The sequence below is a fragment of the Oryzias latipes genome, chromosome 19 (genome assembly GCF_002234675.1).
Source record: "Oryzias latipes chromosome 19, ASM223467v1".
NCBI lineage: Eukaryota > Metazoa > Chordata > Actinopteri > Beloniformes > Adrianichthyidae > Oryzias > Oryzias latipes.
The window spans coordinates 12,236,094-12,262,050 of NC_019877.2; the positions used below are offsets into that span (position 1 = coordinate 12,236,094).

General features: G+C 37.8%; 2 protein-coding genes across 3 annotated transcripts; one reads left to right on the plus strand and one right to left on the minus strand.

Annotated features, from left to right (window-relative positions):
• The first annotated feature begins 1,324 nt into the window (after positions 1-1,324).
• Positions 1,325-19,746, plus strand: entpd1 (ectonucleoside triphosphate diphosphohydrolase 1). Of its 2 annotated transcripts, none has more exons than XM_011488269.2 (10): positions 1,325-1,454; positions 11,396-11,523; positions 11,774-11,891; positions 14,174-14,324; positions 15,040-15,199; positions 16,101-16,304; positions 16,439-16,696; positions 17,452-17,565; positions 17,666-17,800; positions 18,748-19,746. In XM_011488269.2, the coding sequence occupies exons 1-10, from the start codon at positions 1,439-1,441 to the stop codon at positions 18,952-18,954; spliced, it is 1,491 nt and encodes a 496-aa protein (XP_011486571.1). In that variant the 5' UTR covers positions 1,325-1,438; the 3' UTR covers positions 18,955-19,746. The 2 variants fall into 2 exon arrangements, with proteins under 2 accessions (XP_011486571.1, XP_011486572.1); XM_011488270.3 differs by lacking the exon at positions 1,325-1,454 and adding an exon at positions 10,381-10,569.
• Positions 19,747-19,926: 180 nt separating this feature from the next.
• LOC101155889 (potassium channel subfamily K member 1-like) lies at positions 19,927-24,511 on the minus strand. The gene is made up of 3 exons (XM_004080573.4): positions 24,033-24,511; positions 22,062-22,466; positions 19,927-21,064 (listed from the first exon to the last, which is right to left on the minus strand). The coding sequence occupies exons 1-3, from the start codon at positions 24,388-24,390 to the stop codon at positions 20,766-20,768; spliced, it is 1,062 nt and encodes a 353-aa protein (XP_004080621.2). The 5' UTR covers positions 24,391-24,511; the 3' UTR covers positions 19,927-20,765.
• Positions 24,512-25,957: the final 1,446 nt, after the last annotated feature.

The window sequence follows — 25,957 nt, forward strand, 5'->3', positions numbered from 1 at the left end:
AAGAAAATGATGTATTATACCAAAATTCAAGCAGTGTTGGTTAAAATAAAGTACATGGCATGAAAATTTTCCTATCATTTTAACTGGCAAAAGTAGCTGGTCAGTCAGTGGTTTTGCATGACTGACCAGCACGACATGTTTTGCTTGAAATCTTTGGGTTTTTATTACGTACTAAAAACTTTACTCAGATTGGGATTTTTCTTTAGAGACGTATTCATGTTTAAGAGATGCACTTGTAACTTGTACAGAACTGATGCTAAACGTACATGTGTTGGGATCAAGCAGACAGACATCACACCAGCAGAGGTCTAGATCCAAGGACACTTGCAGGGACATCTGCTCTCCCTTCTCACGCCACTTGATGGAGAAACGTCAACTCTCACTATTAATGGTTTTCGTGCGTGAGGTGATGCATAGATGGCGTGCTTACTCACTCAGGCCGAGCATTAAAGCCTCATAAACTGTCTGCGGGACTATTGTTAACCATAGTGTAGGATTGATCACTGCACAAAACACTGGGTGAGTCTGAAGCTAACAGCAAATCCTCCTGAAGTTACAGTATAGAAAACAAGAATGATTTAGCTCTACAGACAGATCACACCCAAATATCAACAGTTTCTGCTGGTAGTAGGTCTTTTTTTAATAACCTGACAGCGCAGATATGCATTGGTTAAATGTCCCCCAGTGTGTGGCTTCTGCTGGGTCCCCAGTGGGCACGCTTTAAAAACAACAAGAGGTTTTGTTTTGCAGCCTTGTGGAAAGCACACAAGGAAGAGAAGTCACGCAATGACCTCAGGATGTTTTGTTATCTCTGCATGTAGAAATTCAACCTCATGGCCTTCCAATTAGAGGGAATTTCTGATGTTTTTTTATTTACTTTGAAATTTCAGTGAATATCTTTAAAAACTGAGAATAACTTTAGACTGAGAACAAGTTAAGCAGACCAATTTCTCTATAAAATCCCTTCCAGATTCTGTTCAGCTTGCATTCAGATTCAGTACTGCTTTCATGTTTGACCTACTTTTACATGACAGAGATGGTCACAAAGACGGAGAGGAAAAAGGAAATTGATAAAGAAGACAAAAAAGGACTGGCAAGCAGGAAAGTTAGTGCAGAAGGACATAAAAAATGTAAAGAGGAGAAATAAAAAAATAAAAAAATTATCCATCAAGTATCAACAGCAAGAATGACAACATTAAAAAGTCGAGAAGAAGAGGTCTAAACAAGCGAAAAGGGGGGGAAAGAAAGCAGCTCAGGGTGCCTTGAAGGGTATAGGCTGAACCAGAAAGAGGAGGGAACCTCTGCTTCTTCTAATAAAGCGAGTGTATTGGAAGGCTGTGAGAAACGTTAGACTGAGCTGTGAGCGGTGTTACAACAGAGAGGGAGGAAGAGAAAAACAGAATAGAACGAGCTTTGTGTAGCTGCTGAGAAAGGACCCATGTCTACACAAAGAGGTAGGTATACTGCTACGACTGGTACACATGTGCTCAGAGGCAGGAAACCTTTTTTTTATTACCCAGTGTCTCCAGCAGCATGTACCCATACGTAAGGTCTCAGCAGAGGGTGTTCTCCTTTTTCCCCTCTCCCTTGCTTTATTGCTTGCAACCGCTGTGAAGCAGTGAGGCAGGTGTATCACTTATGGGGGCGTTGAGGAAAACCAAATCCAGGTGCTTTTGTCTGCTTTTATTTTGAAGTGACACAGTGGCTTTTTTTCCCCATGGGATTATCTTCTCAGGTAAAGGTCTTTGTATGCCTTTGATGAACTTGCTTTTCAATGCGTTACTGAAAGTTTAACCCTCAGGCTTATTTGTGTTTTTTTCAATGCAGATGCTGTACGAAATTATTAAAAGCATAAGTTAATTTGATAACAAGTCCAAAACATGCAGCGTTAGAAGGGAGTTATGGTTTTATTTAGATTGTGTGTGTCTAAGTCTTGTATGAAAACCGTGAGCTCTGCAGATCATTTCGTCAACTCTTTGGTGCTTCTTTTTTATCTTACCAGTTTATTTCTACTTAGGAAGTTGCAAGCTTTCAGGATGAAGTCCTTTAATTAGATTTACTCAAGAAAGCCATATTTCATGACCATAAAACTACAAAATGCCCAATGCATGAGATTTTCTCATTTTGACATGCAGTTTCTCTTTACGTGTTTTACTGTTTAGATTCAACACTGAAACTCGGCAGTTATTGATCTGCTGAATGAAGTTGCTGCAGTTTCCCACAATTATACCAGTAGAAAGCCTTTTTCTTCTAATTCATTACATATTTCTTATAGTTTATGGTTTTAGGGAAGATGTCAAATCACAAGTTGATGCCAGCTTGTTCGTATGACGATGCCGGAAAACGTACTTCCCTTTCTAACATGTTCAGATATCAGATGATGCTTTCGGAGGTTCCCTTTCAGTATTTCACAATAGCCCTGGCTAGACTTCACAGAAGCTGACTTTGCTGTCTGTTTGGAAGTGCTCGATTTGTTTTTTTTAAAGCCTACAAACCTTTGCGAATATTTTTTTCCCTCTTAAGTGTCTCATTCCAAGACTACATGACAAAGAAATACATTTAACAAACAGAGATCTTTGTGGCTGAACAAGTGTGCTAGACAGTAAAACTGCTGCAGAACAAAATCAATAAAAAGAGTAAATAAGAGGATGCATGGAAAGTAATCCACTTGTTTAACATGTGGGATGTTATCCTCAGTATTACATAAGGTTACACAATGATTCACAGCTTTGAGCAGTGGCTTACAATGCCAGATCCTCTCAGTGAAGTTTTGCAGCAATGTGTCAATACATCATGGTGAAGATGTTAATATAAACATAAGGAGAGACTGCAAATGGTGGTCTGACTTTCACTCCTCAAGCCTCTACTTGTATTTTAAAAGTGTGTTCTTAAAATGCTGCTGTTACCTTTTTTTTAACATTGCAGAACTTTTTTAGGTAAATGTCAAATTGCCATCTAACATTATTAAGCAAGACTTTTGGCAAAAAGGAGAACAAACTTGAGTAGACGGAATAATTCATTCGGATTTTCCAGAAGATTAGGCTCTTAAACATAAAGTTGCTTCTTCAAACTGACAAACATTTTTCATTATCCTTATTTCAAATGTGGTGAAAATCAGGATGGGCGTGTGGCGGCAGTATTTTCAATAGATTTCTTTACCTTCTTTTTTAAAGTGTGGCACATCTTTATCGTGTCCCACTTCCTCCGATTGTTAGGTTGTCTTAAGTGGACTCTGGAAAGTCTGAGGCAGTTTTTTTTTGTGTTTATTTGGAGCAGGATAAGCAACAAGCATTACTTTATTGAGGTTTTATTTAGTACTCCATTCATATGTGTCTGACAGCTTGTTGTTTTCACTCATGCAGACTGCTGTCTTCCTGTAGAAAAACACCTCCCACGAGGTTTCAGAGAGATTTCTGGAGCTTTAAGAGATTCCTTCCATTTCGCTGATAGTCTTAAAAATCAGAGCTTTGTAAATAAAAGTCCTTCTACTTTATGGGTTAAATTTGCCAGATGTCACTCACATAAAATGGCATTTTAAACATCCTAAAGCTTCCTTTCTCAGTTTGTTAAAGAAGGTAAGTTGCAGGCTTTTAAGCTTCAAACTTTACTTTGTTACGGCCAGCCTGCAATCTTTTAAATGCTTCTATCTTTGAACTAAAGGGATAAAAGAGGTTTCTCTCAGGACTCAACAATAAGAGAGATCTCAATTTACAACAGGGTTCACCAACCTTTTTGAGACCGAGGGCTATTTCATGGGCACCAAGTGGTATGAAGGGCGCCACTAAAAACCTCCTAGCCCCCCCCCCCCCCCAAAAAAAAAACAACACAATTTGAGGACTTCCTTTTGTGTGCCCTATTTTTATTTGCTCATTTTACACAAAAAAACATGCATGAATTTGGTAGACTCGTATTACAGGGGGGGGGGTCAAACTCAGTTGCAGAGGGAGCCTAATTTCAAAACAGACTTTAGGTTGCAGCCGAACAAGATAAATATTTATTGAACACACTAAAGCTAAACTTTTAAACCTTTAAAACTTTAACTTAATTTTAACTTTTTAAACATAAATGTAAATAAAAACAGACAGGAATATTAATCCTCACATTAATGGATTACTCAACCACCTCAACCTATTCTCAAAATCTTTACATTACATGAATCATAAGAATGTCCAGAAATTGCGTAATTTATTTGATCTATTTAAACTTTTGTAATAGACCCTTACTTTTAGTGATTATTTTTTAAGTTATATTTGTTTACATATTTGGGTTTTCTTTGTCTACCTTTATCTCAGAATTGATATTGTTGTCATTGACAGACATGCGGTGGTTGTTTGTTGAATATTTGCCTCAATAAAAAAAAAAAAAAAAGATTTTTTTTGGGTGCATTCCCTGCGGGCGCCACAAGGGTTGCTCGCGGGCGCACTGGCGCCCGCGGGCACAGGGTTGGTGACCAATGATTTACAAGGTAAAGTTTTACCTGTATTGTAGAGAACTGCTTCCTTCTTGTAAGCTGCAAACAACTCTTATCCACAATTTGTTTTTCAAAAGTAAGTCAAAATGAAATAGTAGGCCTAAAAAATTGAAATTAAAATTTAAGGTCAGGGTGTCACAAGAACAGGCAGACAGTTGGTTGCAAATGCAGCAAGTTTATTAGCTCAGCTAAAAGTCCACAAAGCCAAATCAGGGTCAGGCAGGCAGGGGTTAATAACGAGCATTACAGCATCAGAGAAGAAACAGGAGTAGTCAGGATCCAGGCAAGAGTCAGGGCAGGCGGCAGGCACATGGAGTCAGACACAGGGTCAGGAAAGCAGAAGGTCAGGTCCAACTACAATGCTCAGAGTGACACAAGGAATACTTCACACTGAGTGAGGCTCAGTGCAGTGCTTAAGTATGCTTTAATTGATTGGGTGAAATGAGAGTCAGGTGTGTGGGATCCAGAAATTGTGCGCTGGGGTTGCTGGTAGATGTAGTGAGGTTAGAACTCTGGATATGGTTCCTGCTGGTGACCAGAAGGAGAGATAGAGCTCTGACTTCTGACACACTGGGTCGAAATTGGCCTTGCAACAGACTGGCAACCTGTTCAGGGTGTACCCCGTCCTCGCCCAATTGTTGCTGGATTGACTCCAACAACCATGTGACACTGAATGGTAGTCAGCGGGTTCTAAAGGATGGATGGGCATAATTTGACTATACTTCTTTTATTTCAGTTAGTAATAGGATATATATCAATGTTGAATAGTCTTGGTTGGTCAGAAGTTGGGGCGCTGTCTTCCCCTCTGGTGACCAGGGGGAACCATCTCCAGAGTAGCCCGACAGAGGATGCCCTTCATCTCCCAGCAACCCTGGCGCACAGTTTCTGGATGCCACACACCTGACTTTCATTTGCAATCACTCACAGTATACTTAAGTACTGTACTGAGCCTCACTTAGAGCGAAGTATTGTCTGTGCCATTCTGCATGCATTACCGGGCTTTATATCTGGATCTGATCCTGTTTTGTTTCTGACTCTGTTTGTATGCTGGCTGTCCTGAATGTCACCTGGATCCTGACCACTCTTGTTTCTTCTCTGATGCTACCATGCTCGTTTTTTACCTCTGTCTGCCTGGCCCTGATTTAGCTTTGTGGACGTTTAGCTGTGCTAATAAACCCTGATGCAGTTGGAACCAGCCTTCTGCCTGTTCTTGTTACAGAATACTTCTGCAAACATGGATCCAGCAGCAGGAAGTCCTAGTCCGACAAACTCGGCAGGGTTTGCTTCTTTGATGCAAAGTCGCGAGCTAATTGGTTGGCAACACCAAGTTTTTGGTGGACTTCCATCATAACTGTAAGTACTTTGGTTTGGTTTTTGGTCATGGCTTTGTTCATGTTCTTTTTGCTGTTTTCCCTCTGTCAGTGAGGTTAAGGTTGCAAATGATCCACAACTGTCTTGATTTATGCTAATTATCATCAGTGTATTCAAGTGTCTGGCTTTCAGTTTATTATCTTGTCATCTGCTGTGTCACCTTTTTGTTTTTGCTCTGGTTCTTGTCTTGTTCAAATTCATTTATTACATTTTTTAAATATCATCTACAGAGCCAAGTCTCCTGCATTTTGGGTCTTACTACACCACCAGTTCTTCAAATCAAATCAAACTTTATTTGTGTAGAACTTTTCCAACTTGTGTTACTCAAAGTGCTTTACATAAAAAAATACTAAAATTTAAAAAACAAAAGGGTAGTCATTCGTCAAATATTTTTTATAAGAACATCTAGACCATAAATGTGGCCTTAGGAGCTTCTGGAAAATCCTAATCCTAGAGAGAAGCAGCAAAATAAATATTTGAGTGTGAAACTGCTTCGTCATGTGATGTTTAAAATAGTTAAATTACATAAAAGAAATATGCTGAAGAAGTCTAAAGTGAAGCTTTGTTTCCTAGACGACAATAGAATAAAAAGTAGACTAGCACAAGCCCAATAGCCTTTTTATTTCTTTCATTTTTGTGAATGATCTAACGGTTAATCACGGTCTTCTGTTTGGTGCCCTGATATTAACAATGGGCTCTTATACCAGAATATGACAGACAGCTGCTTTCCAAAGAAGATGGCACCAAAACATGAATGAAAAGGGGAAATTAGGAAATGTGTGTACCAACATACAGCACACTGTGCAACTGTTGGAAATTTAATAGTCAGCGAAGTTCCTTGTTCTCTTCAAATGTTCATTTTCCGCACTTGTCAGACAAAATTCAGACTCTTCTCAAGAAACTAAAACAATATCCTGTTCCCATTTATAATGCGTCTTTTGTTAGATTTCAGAGTGGCCTTTTCTTGTGGCCAGTCTAAGGCACACCTGTGCAATAATCATGCTGTCTAATCAGCATCTTGATATGGCACAACTTTCGAGGTGGGATGGATTGTCTTGGCAAAGGAGAAGTGTTCACTATCACAGATTTAGACAGATTAGCGAACAATATTTCAGAGAACTGGTTATTTTGAGTATGTGGAAAATGTTTCACATCTTTGAGTTCATACCATAATAAAATGGGAGCAATAACAAAAGTGTTGCGTTTATATTTTTGGTCGGTGTATGTTTTCTCCAAAACTAACATTCTCCAAGTTTAATTTTTAACATTTATTTTATTTTATTTCCCTTAAGGGGATCTTAACCTTTTAACGCCTTAATTTATTTCCAGTGGAAAAAAAAAAGAAATTCACACGTTTTTGCTTTCAAGGACAGTAGACGCTATATAAGCTAACTTTGGAGCCAAAATGGTTTGATGACACTTGTGTCATAAGATGTCAAGTGATTTTATTGATAACAATCTATGACAAAAACTGTGAAGTTTGAGCCTGTTAGTACTTAAAACTTAATTTTTATATTTCTAATGTTCAATGAAGAAAAAGGACACTTTTCAAACAGTGACAACCGTGTTCCCAAACCACCATAGCAGAACTACTTTAAAGACCCACCAGTCATATTGTTTTTGTCACCTTCCTATCATTATAAAGCCACAAAGTAGTCATCTGATGTGTCACACCTTGACTCTCTGCAGTTTGTACCGTCATAACTACATCCCAAACATCCTTATTCCCACCGCCTTCCTCCTGTTATCGTAACTCCTGAAAGTTTAACAAGTCTTTCCTTGGTTACATGTTTGACCAAAGTCTTCATTTAGCTAATGTAAGGTACAGATTCTTCCAGGATGTGTATCTCGTTTACAGATAGTCTCATACCACGTGGTGTGTATCTTGGGTCTAGCCTTTAATCGTGTTTAACTGTATGAATACCCAGCTTGATGTTGCAAGTTAAATGTCAGACCTCTTGTTTGCTGAGATAATTTGGCCTGGCATTATGTCTCTCTCAAGTATAGAACGTCACAACCTTGCCTTTGTGTAACGTAGCATTTGGGGATTTGTGCCAATATCCAGTAAATGATCATCCTTAGAAAAAACTTTCCAGTTGAACATTGTGTTATATGTCTTAAATGTTTAAAGTTTTTGTGTTGGGGGATAAATGATCTGAGTTCTACTCTTCTACACAACACTCACTCCTGCACCAAGAAAAATGGGATGATGTCAGATTTCCTAAATATCTTACAAGGTCTCCTTTAAACTGGGCCTTAGGACTGGACTACTTGACAATATTTACATTAAACTCCTTGAACTAAATGTTTGCAGATGTTATTCTCCCCACTCAGGCTTCTACTTCCTGTTTTTCCCCCCCTTCCTTCCCCTAGTCATTGTGAGCCATGCTGGCCTCACCTTCACATTTAATCTGTGTTTGCAGAGCGATTGCACTTAAAAGCTGTTGTGAAATTACTGTGCCAACGTGTTAGTTTGGTTTTACAGAAAAGGCTAAATTTGGGAGGAAGTCTGCAATGTTGGTAAGTTGAAGCAAAGGATTTTAGGACAGCAATTGGAATCAAATCTCTAGTGCGTACAAAACTGAGCTGAACGACGAATAAACACACGAGCACACTTGGAAGTTTGATCAAGGAAATCTGTCCTGTGATCTCAAGCCCTTAATTAAGATCCTTGGAAAGTCTTGTTTTCTGTCTCGGCAAGTGTTTCTTTTCATTCAGCTGCCAGAAGCAGGGAAAACAGCAGGAAATGCGCATGATTCATTCCTTTTTTTTACTTCTTCATTAAAAAGAACAAAAAGTATTTTTTGTTTTTAAGGGGCTTAAAAGTAACAGCAAAAAAAGGAATGTACAGTAACACATTTAGAGCTCTATAAACACACACAAACACACACACACAGACACATCTTGGGTTGGGGTTTTGTAACTGCGTCCAGACATCAGTGACGCTAAAACTGCTTATGGATTTCAGCAGACAAATTCCAGATGTTCTCCTTCATTCTGTGGTAAATAGTTCCGATATAAACGTTAAAGTAAATGCAAATCAAGTAAAGCCTCTTGGCCAGCACATTTGCTTTTACTGCTGTGCTTCGTAGTACGTGTACTTTCTAGGAAAGCTGCACTGACGGCTGCACTGGATTTGGTTGCTAGCTGTGTGCAGGGCAGCTCATTTCCTGTGTTTCCTGAAAGTTGTGTTACAGTAACAGTGCCTTGTGAATTTTAAGAAGTTTAGGGAGGAAAAAAGTGAAAGAAATTTAGAAAAGATATAATGTGACAGATAAAGAAAAGTTTTTGCAACAACACAATAAAATTGTTGCTGTTATTTAAGCTCTAAGTTTAACAACATCTTTTCAAACAGTTTGTCCATTGTTGCCTTTCAAATGTTTTCCAAATACTATTTGAAAAGGATAAAATATATATTAATTTATTCTCTGCAGACTCAAGGTCTTTTTATTTCCTTTACCGCTACCACTATTACACAAATGTCAAAAATTGTTCTTCACAAATGCAAGCTACATTGCATTTGTGACTCAATCAATATTTTCAAATGCTGCCAAAAGTGCACCACTCCATTGAATGCCAAACTTCAAAGTTCAAACTAAGATAATTATTTCCTAACACTCCACAACAAGCACATATACTAAAATGGAAACTACGTCTAATTTCAATGGGAAAAGAACACCAAATCAAAAGTTATACTTTTTAACTCTGCTGCTGCAGCAGATTTCACAAAAAGAAATATTTGCATGTAGATAATTCTTTTAATGCTTAAGTTTACAAACAGTAATTTTTTTATATTTTGTTAGAGTAAAAAAGGTTTAATTTGTCATGTATGAACATTCAAGTTTAAAAAAGATTAATTTTTAATCATGAAAATGTCATTGTAAAGTCACATTTTTCAGGACTTTCAACCCAAATATGTTTTTATTTTTCTAAGAACACAAGAGTTTTCAAACAAAATAAGACATCTCGCAACTGTCTCTTTGGGGGAAATTAAAAAAGAAACTTTATAGAGTACAAGAAAATCACTATTATTTTTAGTCAGTTACTCACTTTCTGGTTAGCATGTTTTTAAATAAATCGTTTAAAAGTAAAGCAAAAGAGGGGAAAAAAGCATCAGCACCATCTGTGAGAGGATCCTTACATTTGCAAGCAAGTCATGTTTTGAGTCTGCACAAAAACTTACAAATACACAAAAAGTTCTCAGCAACGAGTGCACTTTTAACAAATATGCAGACACGTAAACACACAGCCAGTGCAGAAAGCTGGGGATCCCAATCCTTCACTGAGATGACATCACAGTCTGTCTGTAAGGAAAAAACAGCCAAACAAGGGAATCCCCGCTTCTGCTGCTCCTGTGAGTGCAACTGGAAGAATAGGAAGGATCAGTGGAGTAAGTAACTCTCATTAGTTCACAGAGAGTTCCTCTAAAGGGGGTTCACATGCACAAGAGAGCACATGCAAGCACGCTTTAGCTGTGTCTCCATAGAGACCAGCTTTACGGCCCCAGCTTGGAAAGGAAATGCCAAACTCGGTGCTTCAGAGGAACTCACACACAGCGCACACACAAACTGTCCAGCGACAACGGAAAAAACTGTCCTCATCTTCCCACTTTCTCTTCTCTTCTTGTCCTTCCTACTTTTTTGCTCGCCCTTTTGTTCACTTCCTCTCTTCTCTTCCTCTTATGATCCCCCTTCTCCCCTATCAGAACAGAGTTCACTGGCTTTGAGGTAAGCGGACTCTTTTACTATCTGTTAGCCATTGCAGCTTTAGTGTGGTTTGTTTTCCTGCTGTGGACAAAGGTGCACTCCTGTTCCTCAACTGCTACAGGCTCCTTCTACATAGTTAGGAGAAGTTCCAGCTGCTGGAGCCTGGCAGCTATTAAGTGCACTTGATTTGTGTCAGCATGTTTGTTAGTTACCAGCCTTCTATTGTACCTGTGTTTATGTAAGTGTGATATTTTTGTGGAGACTTTTGCGTCACATGTGACTGTAGGGAACCTATTTTCCTCAACAAGGGAATATGTGAGGATGTTATCAACAACACCATCTATGTGTATTTGTGTCTCTGTGGTTAGAGGTGGAAACCCCATGGGCACTCAGGATGGAATGGGACATAAACAAAGTTTCCTTCAACACAACTTTCAGCTTTTTTGTCCTTTTTGGTCAACATTTACAGAATAAAATAGTTTTTATTTATTTTTAATTTAGTTCAGTTAGTTCCCAAAACAAAGCCATTTCTTTTTTTTAAACTAGAAATCTTGTTTATCTTTAAAATGAAGAATGGAATAGACTTTCTACTGTTCATCACAACTGGCATAGGTTCTGAGCATTAATCAGAAACCCATCTGCAGTCCTTAGTTACCAAACAAAACAATTAAGCACTCCACATGGCCCCAAACACATTTTTTATAGCATCATCCACATCTGGATGCAAGACTAAGCCCCTGTTTTTTTTTTCTTTTTTCTTTCCATGTCTCACTGTCTTCCCCTTTCTAACCCCGCAACCCCCTGGCTTCTCCTTCCTGTTTGTCTGTCTTTCCGCCCCCACGACCAGAGATGAAAGAAAAGAACCCCTGGCACCGGCCTGTGACCATCATCATCACTGTGATTGGCGTCATAGCGATTGTTACCTTGGTGACAGTTCTAGTTATACAAAACAGGACTATTGCCCAAAAATATAAGGTATGTTGCATAGTAAAATGTTTGAAAGGTCTGTCAGTTGTAGACTTAATTGTCTTACGGTGAAGTTAAACACTATTTGTAGCTATTATGATTTTATTAACATGCATTGTTTAAAAATCAGTGAACGTTAATTTCGAATTTAAAAGAATTTTGTTGTGAAAAATATACACATTTAAATTCTAGGTTCTCCATATTGGGGTGCATCTTATTCACTAATCATAACATGAATTCCTTTCTTTCCTCACTTCAGTATGGGATTGTGCTGGATGCTGGTTCTTCCCACACATCGCTTTATATCTATCAATGGCCAGCAGAAAAGGATAACAACACTGGAAGAGTTGAACAGAAACATCACTGCCAGGTAGCAGGTGAGGTATGCACTCATTAGCTGGGTGAAGAGAGATGTTCTTGATTGCAGCAGTCCAAACAACTGAATGTCAGTACAAAGATCAAAGCGAAGTAAGAAGTGATATGAATTCCATAAACACTGTACTAAATCATTTAATTTAGTTCATTTCGAATCAATTTCCTAATTTTTCCAACATACTCAATTGTGAATTACAGAACATTTCTAGTTATCTGCCATTACTTTTAAAGTTAAGTATTTTAAATGCAATTAAAATGGAGGAGAAGTGTGATGGTGGTGGTAAAGGAGATATGCAGAGTTGGGGCAACTACAGAGGAATAAAGCTGATGAGCCATACAATGAAGTTATGGGAACGAGTAGTTAAAGCTAGACTAAGAGCAGAAGTGAACATTTGTGAGCAGCAGTATGGTTTTATGCTAAGAAAGAGCACTACAGATGCAATATTTGCCTTAAAGAAGCTGATATAGAAGTACAGAGAAGGTCAGAGAGAGCTACACTTTGTTTTTGTAGGGTGACCAGAGATGAACTGTGGTACAGTATGAGGAAGTCTGGAGTGACAAAGAAATATGTTAGAGCAGTGCAGGACATGTATGAGGGCTGTAAGCCAGTGGTGAAGTGTGCTGTAGGGATGACAGAGAACAGAGGAATCACAGAAGGAATCACCATGGACTATGATGTTTGCAGACGATACTGTGATTTGTAGCGAGAGCAGGGAACAGGTGGAGGGAAGCTAGAGGGGTGGAGGTTTGTCCTGGAAAGGAAATGAATAAAGGTTAGTCGCAGCAAAATGGAGTACGTGTTTGTGAATGAGAGAGACCCAAGTGGAAGAGTAATTTTAAAGGGAGGATTTGAAATATCTTGGGTCAACAGTCCAGAGAAATGGAGAGTGTGGAAAAGAAGTGAAGAAGTGAGGGCAGGCAGGTTGGAATGGGTGTAGAAAAGAGCCAGGTGTGTGATATAAGAGTTCCAGCTTAAATAAAAGGAACGGTACTAAACTGTGGTGAGACCAGCCATGTTGTTCAGCCTACAGACGGTGGCACTGAGAAAAGACAGAGAGTAGATCTGGAGGTAGAAGATATGAAGATGCTGAGGTTCCCTGTCCATAATGGGGGTGACCAGGATGGATAGGGTCAGGAATGAGTACATCAGAGAGGACAGCACATGTTAGATGTTTTAGGGATAAAGTCTTTAAATCCTATTAAATCCTATTGAAACAATTTATTGTCTTTAGCTTTATTCTTCTGCTAGTTTAATAGCAAATTTGTTGTGCTTTCAAAGAAAATTTTAATTACATTTTGTGTGTTTATTCCTGTTACATTAAATCAAGCTTTGTTTTTTTTTGTTCTTGAGTTTTTATACTGTTTGCGTATGTGTTTAATACTTAATATTTAAAACAATTTGGTTGATTTATTGTATGAAGAACCATTTTAAATGTACCTTCCTTAACAAGGATGAAGCAGAACTCTGATGCTCAGGTTGAAAACAAAAAAATTCCCTCGTCAATTAATGTAACTTACAAACAGAACAAAGCAATGTCACCATGCTAGGCATGAACAAAAAAAGGAAACTAAAGGAGGAATATATGCAATATAAATGGAGGTGTTATTGAAAGAAAAAAATCACAGAAGATTGTATTCTTTTACAATTGTGATTCATCCTTTGAGCTTAAAACGTAAAAAAGGTTAAGAAGGCAAATTTTCTCCGTGCAGGAAATAAAAAAACATTATATTGAACGTATATTTTTAGATATACATACAAAAAATGACAACAGCTTTGATCTAAACTAGTTTGACTAGAATAGAGAAATGATTAAATTTACCCCCTGAAAATGTTTATATCCTCTTATGTTCTTCTTACAGTGTATAAATAAAAGGTTAACATTTCAATTGTTAATAGATCCTCTTTTTATATGATCATGCATAGAGTTTATAATTTAAGTTTTTAATGATCTCTTTTTTGATGACTATTATTAATCAATGTAGACTCCCATCATGCCTGTGTAAACTTTACTTCAGGACAGACCTTGTGTTGAAATTTTAACAAATTTTTGACTCTTTGGAAAGTGTTTCATCCTAAGAGCAACTTCAGTTTTGTGCAACCTAATGCTTAAGTATTCACCAAAAGTCAACTTCATTATTGACCCAATGGCATGCAGGTATTTAATCAGTAACATAAAAAAACCTTGAGGTCTAAATGCACGAGGGATGTCATTCTTTTAGAATGTTTTAAAGCATTTCAAATTAAAGGACTTCACATATTTGCTTTTTTTTATTTTTGTGACAGGTAAAGGGATCTCAAGCTATACGGCAACACCTTATAAGGCAGGGGAATCGCTAATTTCCTGTCTGAAAGAGGCTAAAGAGAATATCCCCCAGAAAATGCACCCAGAGACCCCACTTTATTTAGGAGCTACTGCAGGAATGAGATTGCTGAAGTATGGAGCACATACACACATACATGTACACATGCTAGGCTATGCAATGTATTTATATATCTTTTCTTTGAGGGCATTACCCCAAACAATACAATCGTAGGATCTTATGCATTTGGGAATGCTTGTAAGGATAGACAGCACTTACTGATCCATTGCTTTATGAAACACCAATATTGCACCATAAACTATGATATGAATAGAAAATATTTTCTACAATAGAGTCAATTTGGTTCTCATTTAAAGATTAGTTCCAAATGGTAATAACAGCCTTCAAACCTTCAGTAGAAGACCCTCATTAACACTGACAGAAGCCTTTCTCAATAAAATCACTTTTGGACATTTGCACCCACAGCAATACAATCCTCCATGGATTTAGGGTGCATGCAATTTGCATACCAAAAACTAATTGCACAGCCTGAATAGGGGAAAGCAATATAAGTTGCATCATATCATGGGTAAAACCCATGCAACTCACGTTGTTATGATCCATCTAAAGCTTCATCCAGGCAGACGTGCTTTCCCTGCAAGAACAAAATGCTCTTGTCTCTAGTTATTTCCACATGCGAACATTGTGATTTATGACCTTGTAAAGTCTATTGCATTAGTGCATATGTTACTGTCAAACCCATTTTAGATGATACAGTCTATTTATTATTTATGTGCTGCTGTATTGACATGAATAATGGATGTGGCTGGATCTACTGTCTGTATACAGGTTGGAAAACAGCTCAGCATCAGATGAGGTTTTTAAGGCTGTGGAAAAAACCCTCAGAGGTTTTCCATTTTCCTATCAGGGAGCCAGACTACTAGCTGGTCAGGAGGAGGGCGCGTTTGGCTGGGTTACGGTCAACTACCTGGATGATCGCCTCACACAGGTTTCCATGGGGGGTTTTAAATACACTTCTGTGCATAAATGTCCTACAAGGCATGGTTTTGTTTGCATATGAGGGGATAAAGTTGCACACGTTGTAATGATGAAACTGCATAGAAAACCGAATGTTAAAATAACATAGCTTTAAAAAAAACAAATAAACACATGATTTGAGAGGATTTGATGCTTTTGATTTTAATTTTAGTTATTTAGCAAGCAAACCTGAGAAAAGAACATGGCATATTGTTTCATGTGCCTAAAAAAGTGTGCAGTACCGTAATAAACAAAAAATCCAAAATCCCTTATTGACTTAAATTGTGTGGGGACTGATGGTCTTTTGAATGACAGGTGACAATGAATTTCACAGCTCCTCAATGACCTCAGTGAGTGTGATAACTGCCAGACCTGTGCGTCTCTTCTATCTGCTGGTGTCAGTCACATGGTGGAGATGGTGGCATTTGCAAAGCCATGGAAATGAGTCAGCAAAGGGCCACTTTCATGTTCACTTTTTGGTCTGTGCAGCTTTTTCCTCCCACTAATTGCATTCAAATCTCTACGTAAGCAAACAGGATGTATGCATGCTCAAATTGTCTATTCTGGTTTTTTTTTCTCTACATTTCTTTTTTAAGCCAGTCATTCAAGTTCATGTTTGCTACCATTCAGAGCACTTTCCTAAAAAGGCCACTTTGCTTCACAAATGATAAATGCAAGAACAAGTTGCAGAAAAACCCAAAAGCTTTTTTTAAGCCAAATACTTCACTTTCCTTTAATTGATGTTTTTACTGCTACTTCTGTTCACCTGAAGCTTTGTCCCACTATTTAATCAGTCTATTTTAGCAACTGTTGGCCCTCACGGTTAGCACGCTCATGTTATTGCTACGTCTCCGTGTTTGTCTTCATCACAGGGTTTGGAAACCACAGGTGCCCTTGACCTTGGTGGAGCCTCAACTCAAATTAGTTTTGTTTCTGATGAGTACAACGGGTCAGAGTCACCTGACAATGCAGTGAGCTTTCGGCTCTACGGATATGACTACACCCTGTATACTCACAGTTTCCTGTGTTATGGGAAAGACCAAGCTCTGCGGTTGGCGCTGGCACACCAAACTAAAGTAAATGTCTTCAATTTATAATGCCTAAAAATGACACTGTATGAGAGCTGAAATATATGATAAAATGTTTAATAAATGTTGAATTTATGAGGCTTCCTCGCCATTTTCTCTCCTAATGTTTCTTTCTCTCCTAGTCAGGTCCAACAGCAATCATGGATCCTTGTTTCCACAAAGGTTACAATGAAACAAAGCACTATGCTGCCGTCTATGACAGTCCTTGTGTGTCAGACCAGAAACCCCAGATAGTCTCGGAAACCTTCATCCATTTGGGGGGAGGAAACTTTACACAATGCCAGGAAGTCATCAAAAGTGTCTTCAACTTTACTTCCTGCAGATACAGCCGCTGCTCTTTCAATGGGATTTTTCAGCCGCCTCTGCAAGGGCAGTTTGGGGTAAAATGAAACAAATCTTTCACCACCAAGACCTTCGTACTGTTCATCTATACACAGCGATTCCTCAGTATACACAAGGCCACAAGTTTTATTTAAAAGAAACAATGACCAATTTTTGAGTCAGGACTTGGCAAGACATCTTTCTGAGCCACATTCAAAGAGTTGAAAAACATGATTGCACGTGATAAAGTTCAAATGTCATTATAAGGATCAGGCTCCTGCCTTTTTATGCCTCGTTTCATCTTTTTTTCATCAGACAACTGCTTGGAAAGTCTTTGATATTAACAGCTAAATCAAAAAGAAACTTTTGAATTCAGTCTGAAATTCAGTATTTTACGATCCTTTTTTATATTAAATGTTAGGAAAACTTAGGGAGAAAGTAAAGATGTGACACTTTTTACAACACTAACAAAAACATTATTTTTTGGGTGAATCACATCATTGCCCTTAACGAAACATAGTACACTTGAAGCTTATTTTAATTATAGGTTATTATAAGTATGGCAAGTATACTTTTGTCCATGTACTGTATGTGTAGTGTAGGAAGTATACTAACTAAATACTTCTTTAGACTAAATTGGAACATTTTAAGTTTACATTAGAATGTATATAAAAAGTAAACTCAAGGTATACTGCCTCTCTTTTAGTATAGATTAAGTGTACTTGTAGTACACTCAAGCTACTTTATACTAAGGGTTGATTCAGATATATCAGTTTTTGTCCTCTGACGTAAGCTGTGTGTTTCTCATTTTTAGGCTTTTTCAGCTTACTTCTTTGTGATGAACTTTCTAAACCTGACTGATACATCAGTCCCTCTGAAGACGGTGATGCAAAAATTATCAGACTATTGTGCCACCCCTTGGACTCAGGTTTGTGCGTATTTCAGCATGAAAACTAATTTTGCAGCACTTGTCCAGTTCCTGTCTGCCAGTAATCTCCATCCATTTCTCTCCCTCTCAACGCCTACAGATCAAGAAAGAACATGATATCCCACTTAAATATCTGGCTGAGTACTGTTTTTCCGGCACATACATCCTCACCCTAATGATGGAAGGATACAACTTCACCTCAGAGACCTACTCCAGCATAAAATATATCCAAAAGGTCAGTTGGTTTCTGTCCATGTCCAGTAATCTTTAAAAATAAAAAGACATTTTGCTATGATAACATGCGTGTTTAAGCATTTTAAGAGATATAGTTTGTTCATTTAAAAAAAAATTTTTTTTAATATGTGGATTAGATGCTGTTAACTTCTTACGGAAACTTGCAACTTTAACGTATTCAACCAAAAAAATATTTCATTGCAGACATTAAAGAAAGTCATGCAAAGAAGAACCCCATAAAAATGTGTTTAATATGCAAAGAAACAAAAATGTCCTAATCTAAGTCTTGTTTAATATGCCATAGAATTTACCATCCCTACATATGAAATGAAAATACTATGATTAGATAATAGACTGATGACAGAGAATATGGCACTTAAAATAATAAAAGTGCACACGACCTATGATATAAATTAACGCTTTCACAAGAAATGAAATTGGTAAACTTGAAGAAATGTTAACATGGAAGGGATAATCAGAAAATGTGGTTGGTATGCATATAACTTTCTTTTTTTAAATACTAAAACTATAATACATAAACAAAAAAAACCAGGGGATCTTCCCTCTGATTTTTTCTTATTTGTTTACCACCTGATGTAACTTGATGAACTGATAAAGAGAGAAAAGCAAAGGAGCACCAGGTGTTTTTTGATTTGAGGTTTCAGGCAAAAACTGTTTATCTGACACAGTACTTAAGAAACCATGAAGCACCCCAGGGCTTGTGCAGGGAAAAAACAAAAACTCAAAAACTAGTCACACAGAATCTGTAAACCGAAAAATGATGCACTGAAATTTCCCAAATCTATAATAAAAAACAGGACAGTGTGTCCTATGAATAATAAAAATCCAAAGTCAGGAATATTTTTACATAAAATTTAATTGAATTTTGTCATAATCATCCAGGTTTCTGTTTTTTGAGAGTAATGTATGTTTCCCTTCATCTGCTAGATAAAAAACAGCGATGCAGGCTGGACTCTGGGCTACATGCTGAATTTGACCAACATGATTCCAGCTGAAGCTCCAGACTCTCCTCCTCTAACATACACCAGCTACGTCTCTGTAGTAACCGTAATGGCAATACTGCTCTTCGTCATTTTCATCCTCATCTTGTACTCTTTATGGCCCAAATGCAACACAGAACCAAAGATAATATAAACATTTGTGTGAAAAGTTCACTGACTTTGCAAACATGCATGGTTTATGTGAGTTTGTGTCTGTGTGTGTGTGTGTAGGAGCATGTACATGGGCTACAGCCGATTTTCCACTAAGGTCAGCTGAATGTTTTGGAAGTACTAAAACTCTCCTGTTTAAAGATGTGTGTGTATGGGGTAAGAAACCGTCAATAAGAAACATATTCATAAAGACAAAAAATATGAATGCATTTAGTTTTACGTTAGACATGTCTGTTTTGAAAAATATTTTTCTTTGTTTGAATATGACTCTTGCAAGTCTTGAATACAAGATTAACTGTTTGAATCGATGTTTCCGGTCTCGATGTATATTCCTGTGACCCCGGGACATACAGTACAGACCAAAGGTTTGGACACACCTTGTCTGTCCAAATTTTCCAACTTTTGGTCGGTACTGTATTTTCGACAGTGAGCTAAGAGGACAAATTTCATATTCAAGACTTGCAAAAGTTGTATTCAAAACAGACATGTCAAACATAAAACAAAATTTTGTATTTCGATATTCTTGCAAAGTTCTGAACAAAGTATTAATTTGTGCACAATTTTGTCTTTACAAATACGTTTCTTATTGGCAGTTATCTTACCCCATACGTGTGGACGCTACAGAGAATGTTTGCATTTCAACTTGTGCTCGTCTAAACACGAATGTATGAATTTAATTTCTTTTTAAAGAGTGAATGTGTGCAATATCAGTTTTTAAAAAAATCAAATGTGAAAATGTAACCGTTTAAATAAACCACCAATGTTTATACATAAACCAATGATTCTGCTTCCTTGAGAAACTAATAAAACATAAGCAACCGTCTTACGGACATGTTGCAAGATTTACAATTTACATTATTTTCAAAGGGTGAACTGGATTTGACGTGTAAAACAAATAAGTTTAGAACCTGTAATTCATAAAACTCCTAAACCAAAAAGATAAAAACATCAACAGAACCTTTGGAAGCCCATTTATAATCTTTAGATTTGTAACAGCTGTTTCAAAATTGAAAATAAAGAGGATACAGATAGTAAATCTTAATGATATAAATTTAACAATAACATATGTACAGAATAGAACCAATAACACTGTCAAAATCAAACCCACATGTAACATGAAAATACTTCCCTCTAGTGGTAATGGAAGGAAGTTTCTACATGACATGAAGAACTAAGGCTGTTATTATGACCTGAAGGAAACCAAGAAGGTAAACATGTTTACACCTCCAATACTTTCTTTTTAAATATAAATACATTATCTGCAATAAAAATGCTCAACCTTGTGGGTTAGCACTATTTATTTTCTCCGTCAAAGGCAAATTTCTGATGCAAATGTCATTATAGATATGTGCAAAGAGATGTTGTGGGTGTCTAGCGAGCAAAGAGTGCCGCTAAGCAGTTTCAGCTTTAAGACTGGGCCAGGAAATGGAAACTTGTGGCATTTCCATCCGTTTTTGAAGGCCCGGCCCTTCCTCTCCCTCAGATCTTTATCTGCAGAGCCAGGAGCAGCAGCGGCAGAGAAAACAATGCCATTCTGATCATTTGTGGGTGGTTCCTGCTTTCACACCACATGTCTGTGTTGCTGTTGGCAGAGAGCAATCGCTTTTTGAACGATTCAATTCTTACCCTTGAGTACCAATCTACTCTCAGGAAAGCCCACACTCTTGACATTTAGAGACGGGGTGCATCCTGAGCAACAAAGCCTAACGGAAAAGTTCATAAATCAATTCCTTTAAAATAAAAGGTACTTGATACTCCCCCTATAGGCTGAGATGATGCCTTTTATCCCTGCTCTCAGTTAACAGCTGATCCTGAAGGTGGGATGTAAGGTATTGAGGTGCCGTTGTGACGCAGGGTTTCTGCCTGTTCGGAGACAGATGTGATGACCATTTGTGGATCTGGCGGCGATATGTGATCTGCGGTCTCTGCCAGCTGCTCGCTCATGTGATCACGGTCAATGATGTTGGTGGTCTCAGAGTCCAGGTCTCGAACATTTTCCTGGTAAAACCTCTGCCTGAAGCGTCTCATCTGAGGGAGCTCGCAACACGTCTCCATCACCACCAGGACGCAGACAAGGCCCAGCAGCAAATAGACTGAAGGCAAACAAACACAGAATAAAACTAATGTTTGGGCATAAAGGATGTAGACTAGAAAAGAACTGATACTAAAGGGAGGAACTAGAAAAAAATTATTCTCTTCACTTTCATAAAAAATGAGAGTTAAGGAGATCAAGTAGACAGGAATGCAGAAATAAATATTTAATAATTCAGTGCCTCTCTGTGTGGATTTTCAAAATTACAGCGAAGACTAACAGAGGGACGATAAGGATAATGTCACATCCACAAAGGATCAAACTTGCATCTCAGATACTAAGATGTTATAAACGTCCATCCATGTCATCTACTCGCAGAGTCAAGTGCTGATTTGGGGGATTTTGTTACTTCACATTTAATGCAGAGTCAATGAAAACATCATTAAAATAAATTCCCAAACATCTATAAAGTAGATATTATTTCAGATGTTTTCTCTTTTTTTCATTTGAAGTGTAACGTGTAGTGTTAAGTCTAATTAAATTGTTATTTTCTTCTTCTTGGGAGGGACAGAGTTGCATTTTGTGCGAAAAACAAGTCTAAATTCCAGTTTCATCTTAAATTGTCAATGATGAGGTATATACAAAACATACATGAACAACCTTTAAAATGATTGCATCATATTTGCAAGTAAAACAACCATATTAAAAGATATTTAGTGTATTTCTGCTTTGATACTTAAGAGGTAGTTTATAGGCGTGTTGTAGGTGAATATGACAACATTACTTAATGCTAAGCTGTATTACATTCGGTATTAACTGTGTGTTTGCTGGTGTGTCTTTTACCCAATGTACACTGTTTAGTCAGAAAAATTAGCATTTGTCTGTTGCGCAAAATTTGGAGCCTTATGTGGCCTCAAATAAAAAAAGACTAAAAAAGGTTTGTGTGCAACAATCTGGAAGCTGAAGTGGAACTGTTCTCAGACAAAATAATGGCTTTTCTTTGAATTAAAGTTAAAATGAACAGATTTGAATGGCTGTCTGTTCACCCAGGTGCTTACCTGTGATGGCCAGCCGGTACAGATGTGGGTGGGGGCTGGCCCCTTTGCTGTGAGTTTCCCCCGGAACGTAATCCCCAAGGCCGATTGTCGTCAGAGAGATGAAACAAAAATAAAGAGAGTCGAGGAAGTTCCATTTTTTTTCCAGGTTGACAAAAATCCACGAAGGGATGAAGATGAACAGAACCGCTATGATGATTGCTAAAACAGTGGCATGGATGAGAGCAAGTCTTGACTTTGACATCGCCCACCGACGATGGAAGTAGGAGACGGGGCGTCGACTCAGGAGGTTGACGAGTCTTTCCACACAGGTGGAGAGGAAGAAGAGGGTCACAGGAATCCCTAAAAGGGAAAAGAAGATGCAGAAACCCTTCCCTTCATCGGAGAGGGGAACAGTGTGGCCATATCCTGGAAGCACAACAGAACAAAACTCTGTGTTAGTAAAAGTGGGGCTTATATGAACCTTAAGTAACCTACAAAGCACAGTGAAGCTTTATACAAACACAGCAAGATGCCTTGTTTTGGTTTCTTGCTCCGTCCAAAGTGTCTGATTCAGAGTTTCACACAATCCTTACCGCGAAGGGGGGTCTAAGGGCAGGGATGCCAGTATAGCTTAGTCAGTTTGTTAGTTCATTTTAGTATTTTTCTATTGAACTCTTTGTATTCGTGATCCTTTTGATTTCATGTTTTACTTCGAAGCCCATCGAGACGACTGTTGTTGTGATTTTGGGCTATACAAATAAAATTGAATTGAATTGAATTGAACTGGATACAAGTAATAAACAAGTAGATAACTGAAGAAAAAGTCTCACTCTGATCATTTTGATCTGTTGTAAAAAATCTCCCCAGTGCTCTTTTAATTCAAATTATGCCAATTTTAGGGAACATTTGAAAAACCTGTGTTGTTTTCTTTGACATAGATTCTGCAGAGCGGCAGTAGAAATTCACCTCTGAGTTGCGGGCGCGAAGTAAGCCTTCCCCCATTTCCCGTCATCCATTTGTTTACACGCGCTTGCACCAGTTTATAGCCCCTTTCAACCCCGATGTATCATTCATTACCCGTGCAACAAAAATGGTGAGCGATATTGGAGCTATCCAGCCATACAGCTCAGACAAGGAAGACGAGGAAGGGAGCTTGTGGCTTGATGTAGTAACTTTTAGGTCACTCTTACAACCTTTGTCAAACTGCCTTTTTTTTTCTACTCCTGATTCTCAACAGTTTACAAAAAGAAATGCTTAGTAATTTTAATCGTAATTTTCCTAATATGCGTCTTCCGTCTTGACAAAAATACCACAAGAACATTACCGATAATCTTTTTTTTCTTTAAGTCTTAAGATGCACTTACAAAAAAAAAATCTCTCTGGCTTTAAATCTTATCCTAAGTGTACATTTTTGTCAATTTTATAAAAGTACAAAAAGATACAAATAGAGGAAATTATTTTTTGTGTGTTTTACATTCACATGCCAAAAGTTTTTATTCTAATTGATGTATGTTCAGATTTTTAACATTTTATTTTAGAATGATTTTATTTTAAAACACCAGTACTTCAAGGTTCATGCATTTCAGCTCATTTACTTGATTTGATTTTTGACACAATATGCATTGAAAACATTTGAGATCTTAAAGGCTACTATCCTATTCAGTGCAATCATGTAAAAGAAAAAGATAAATGAAAAAGTGAGCCTAAATAAGCAGACTATTTCATAAAAATAAAAAAAACTTCTTCCCAATCTCTAAAACATTCTTAACTAGGGTTAAACTAGTAGCCAGACAGAGGATGTTTTTGTGTGGTCATCAGCTGAGGGTCGTGTTCAGAGGGCAAAAGGTGAAAGTTGCAAAACAATGTCACTGGCTAACTTATTTTCTTTTAAATTGACAAAATTGACCCCAAAAAAATCGTTAATTTGGAGGTAGACTCGATGTTCTTACAGGATACATAGAATACTGAACACAACAATGATGTGAAGCTCACCTGTGGTGGTTAACACGGTGCTGGCGAAAAACAAGGAAGACACAAAGTCCCAGTTATGGCTGGTATTATTGTTTCCAAGGACGGATACTCCATAATTACTGGCTTCCAGCGCGCGAGCCAAAAGGTTGTCCAGGTGCGCGTCGGACACGCAGGTGTGGTTACTGAGGAAGTCCCGCCGGATGGCTTTCAGCTCGTCGCGAAGCTCTTTTTCGTAGGGCAGCTCGACGGCGGAGAAGATCCCGGCGCCGACCAACAGGTAGAAGATGTACGCCACGACGAGAAACGCGAAGTTGATGGTGGACCGGTGCCGGTGCATCCAGAGAGCGCACCAGCTCTCCACGGAGCGCCACATAATCATGAAGAAGGAAGCGAGTTTCCCTGCGCTCGAGCAGTGTCATTTAATAAAGTTACCTCTTTGTATTGTCTTCCTCATTCTCCACGTTTCATTGGAAGCGCAGCGTGACGTCAGTGACTTACCTTGCCAGGTAGGGCGTGCGTGTTCAGCCGGTTTGTTGCAATGCGCATGTTCGGGTAGTCGCCGGTCAGACAGGTTAAACAGGTGTTGAGTTTCAAGTTAAAAGCATCAAACTATAAAATTACTAACAAAAATTTTAGTGAAATAAAATAGAAATTGATTTAAAAAAATGTATGCTTTATTAATTAACTATTTTTCCTGCAGCTGCTAAACCTAACTAGAGAATTTTTTTGTTAACTTTTTATTATACTCTCTGTTGCTTTTGCTTTATTGTTGGATCTTAATCTTTGTCAATGCAGGGCTTCTCTTTTCAGCTCTTCTTTCTGCCTTCAAGGGACAAAGAATCTTGAACAGTCAGTGTAACCAGTTTCTATGTTTCCAGTTTCTTCTGCTTGTTAATCAAGAAAATACTTGACCTAGTTTAAATACTGAGACATAATGCACTGCTCCTTGAGCCATTTAAATATGCCATTTAGTTTGTATTTATTAGTGACATGTTACTTTGTATATATTTATCAACTTATCACATATTAAGGAAGATGTTTACGATTATTATCAATGTTGTCACCCAACTCTTTCTCTCTCACCTTCTTTGTATATCAGCCTCCTCCTTCACTACATATGAAATTCCTCTTTGCCCTCCCTCTAGACCAGGGGTCTGCAACCTTCAACACTAAAGGAGCCATAGGAAATATATATTCTTTAAAAAATTGAAATGTGTTTTTGCAATGTATTAGTTCATTTTCAATTTGACACCCTGTGCAAAATAGGATCATCCAGCTGTAACAAATGCACTTCAATGAAAAGTTTTATCCAAATCAAGTTTAAAAATTGCATTTTCCATTAGACCTTAAGTCTCCTTTGTGTCTACTTTTTCCTACTTTCTCATGTTACCTGAATTTAAAAATTGGTTTATGATCAAATGGAAAAATTACAAAGCTTTGGAAATAAACATTCAAAAAAAAACCTAAACATTGTTTGGCAGGATAAGATAAAATATGCTATAAACTTTTTCTAATTCTTAACAAAACTTACAATAGGTCAAGTATCTTTTTTTTTTCAACCAAACTTTTGCACAGTTTAGTTTGACTGTTTTGGAAGCACCTCAGCCATGTATTCATCAACTTGACTTAATAAAACTAAATGGTATAAGTAGGTGACCTGTACTTTTTAAAATCTTTTTTTCTATGGCCAGAAGGTCACAAAGCTAGAGCTAGACAAGCCACATGTGGCTCCAGACAGTTTTAGTATGAGACTGGGGTGCTCCAGAGCCTCAGGTTCCAAACTCTTGCTCCAGGCTTCTTCACTGCAGCTTCAACCTCTGTGTCTTTTTACCAACATAATCCTTGTTCCTCCTCTGAATGAGTCCAAGCCATCTCAATTTGGCTTTCTGTCATTTATCTCCAGAAAGAACATCTAACATAAATTGTTCCTCTAATGTATTCATTCA

Excerpts from the sequence above, each read along its gene's own strand:
- entpd1 (XM_011488269.2), top strand. Across the intron at positions 11,892-14,173 it reads ACATCACTGCCAGGTAGCAG|GTAAAGGGATCTCAAGCTAT; the intron begins GTGAGGTATGCA and ends TTTTTGTGACAG. Across the intron at positions 15,200-16,100 it reads TGGATGATCGCCTCACACAG|GGTTTGGAAACCACAGGTGC; the intron begins GTTTCCATGGGG and ends TCTTCATCACAG.
- LOC101155889 (XM_004080573.4), bottom strand. The coding sequence starts at position 24,390 with ATGATTATGTGGCGCTCCGTGGAGAGCTGGTGCGCTCTCTGGATGCAC. Across the intron at positions 22,467-24,032 it reads CACCGTGTTAACCACCACAG|GATATGGCCACACTGTTCCC; the intron begins GTGAGCTTCACA and ends TTGTGCTTCCAG. Across the intron at positions 21,065-22,061 it reads GTACCGGCTGGCCATCACAG|TCTATTTGCTGCTGGGCCTT; the intron begins GTAAGCACCTGG and ends GTTTGCCTTCAG.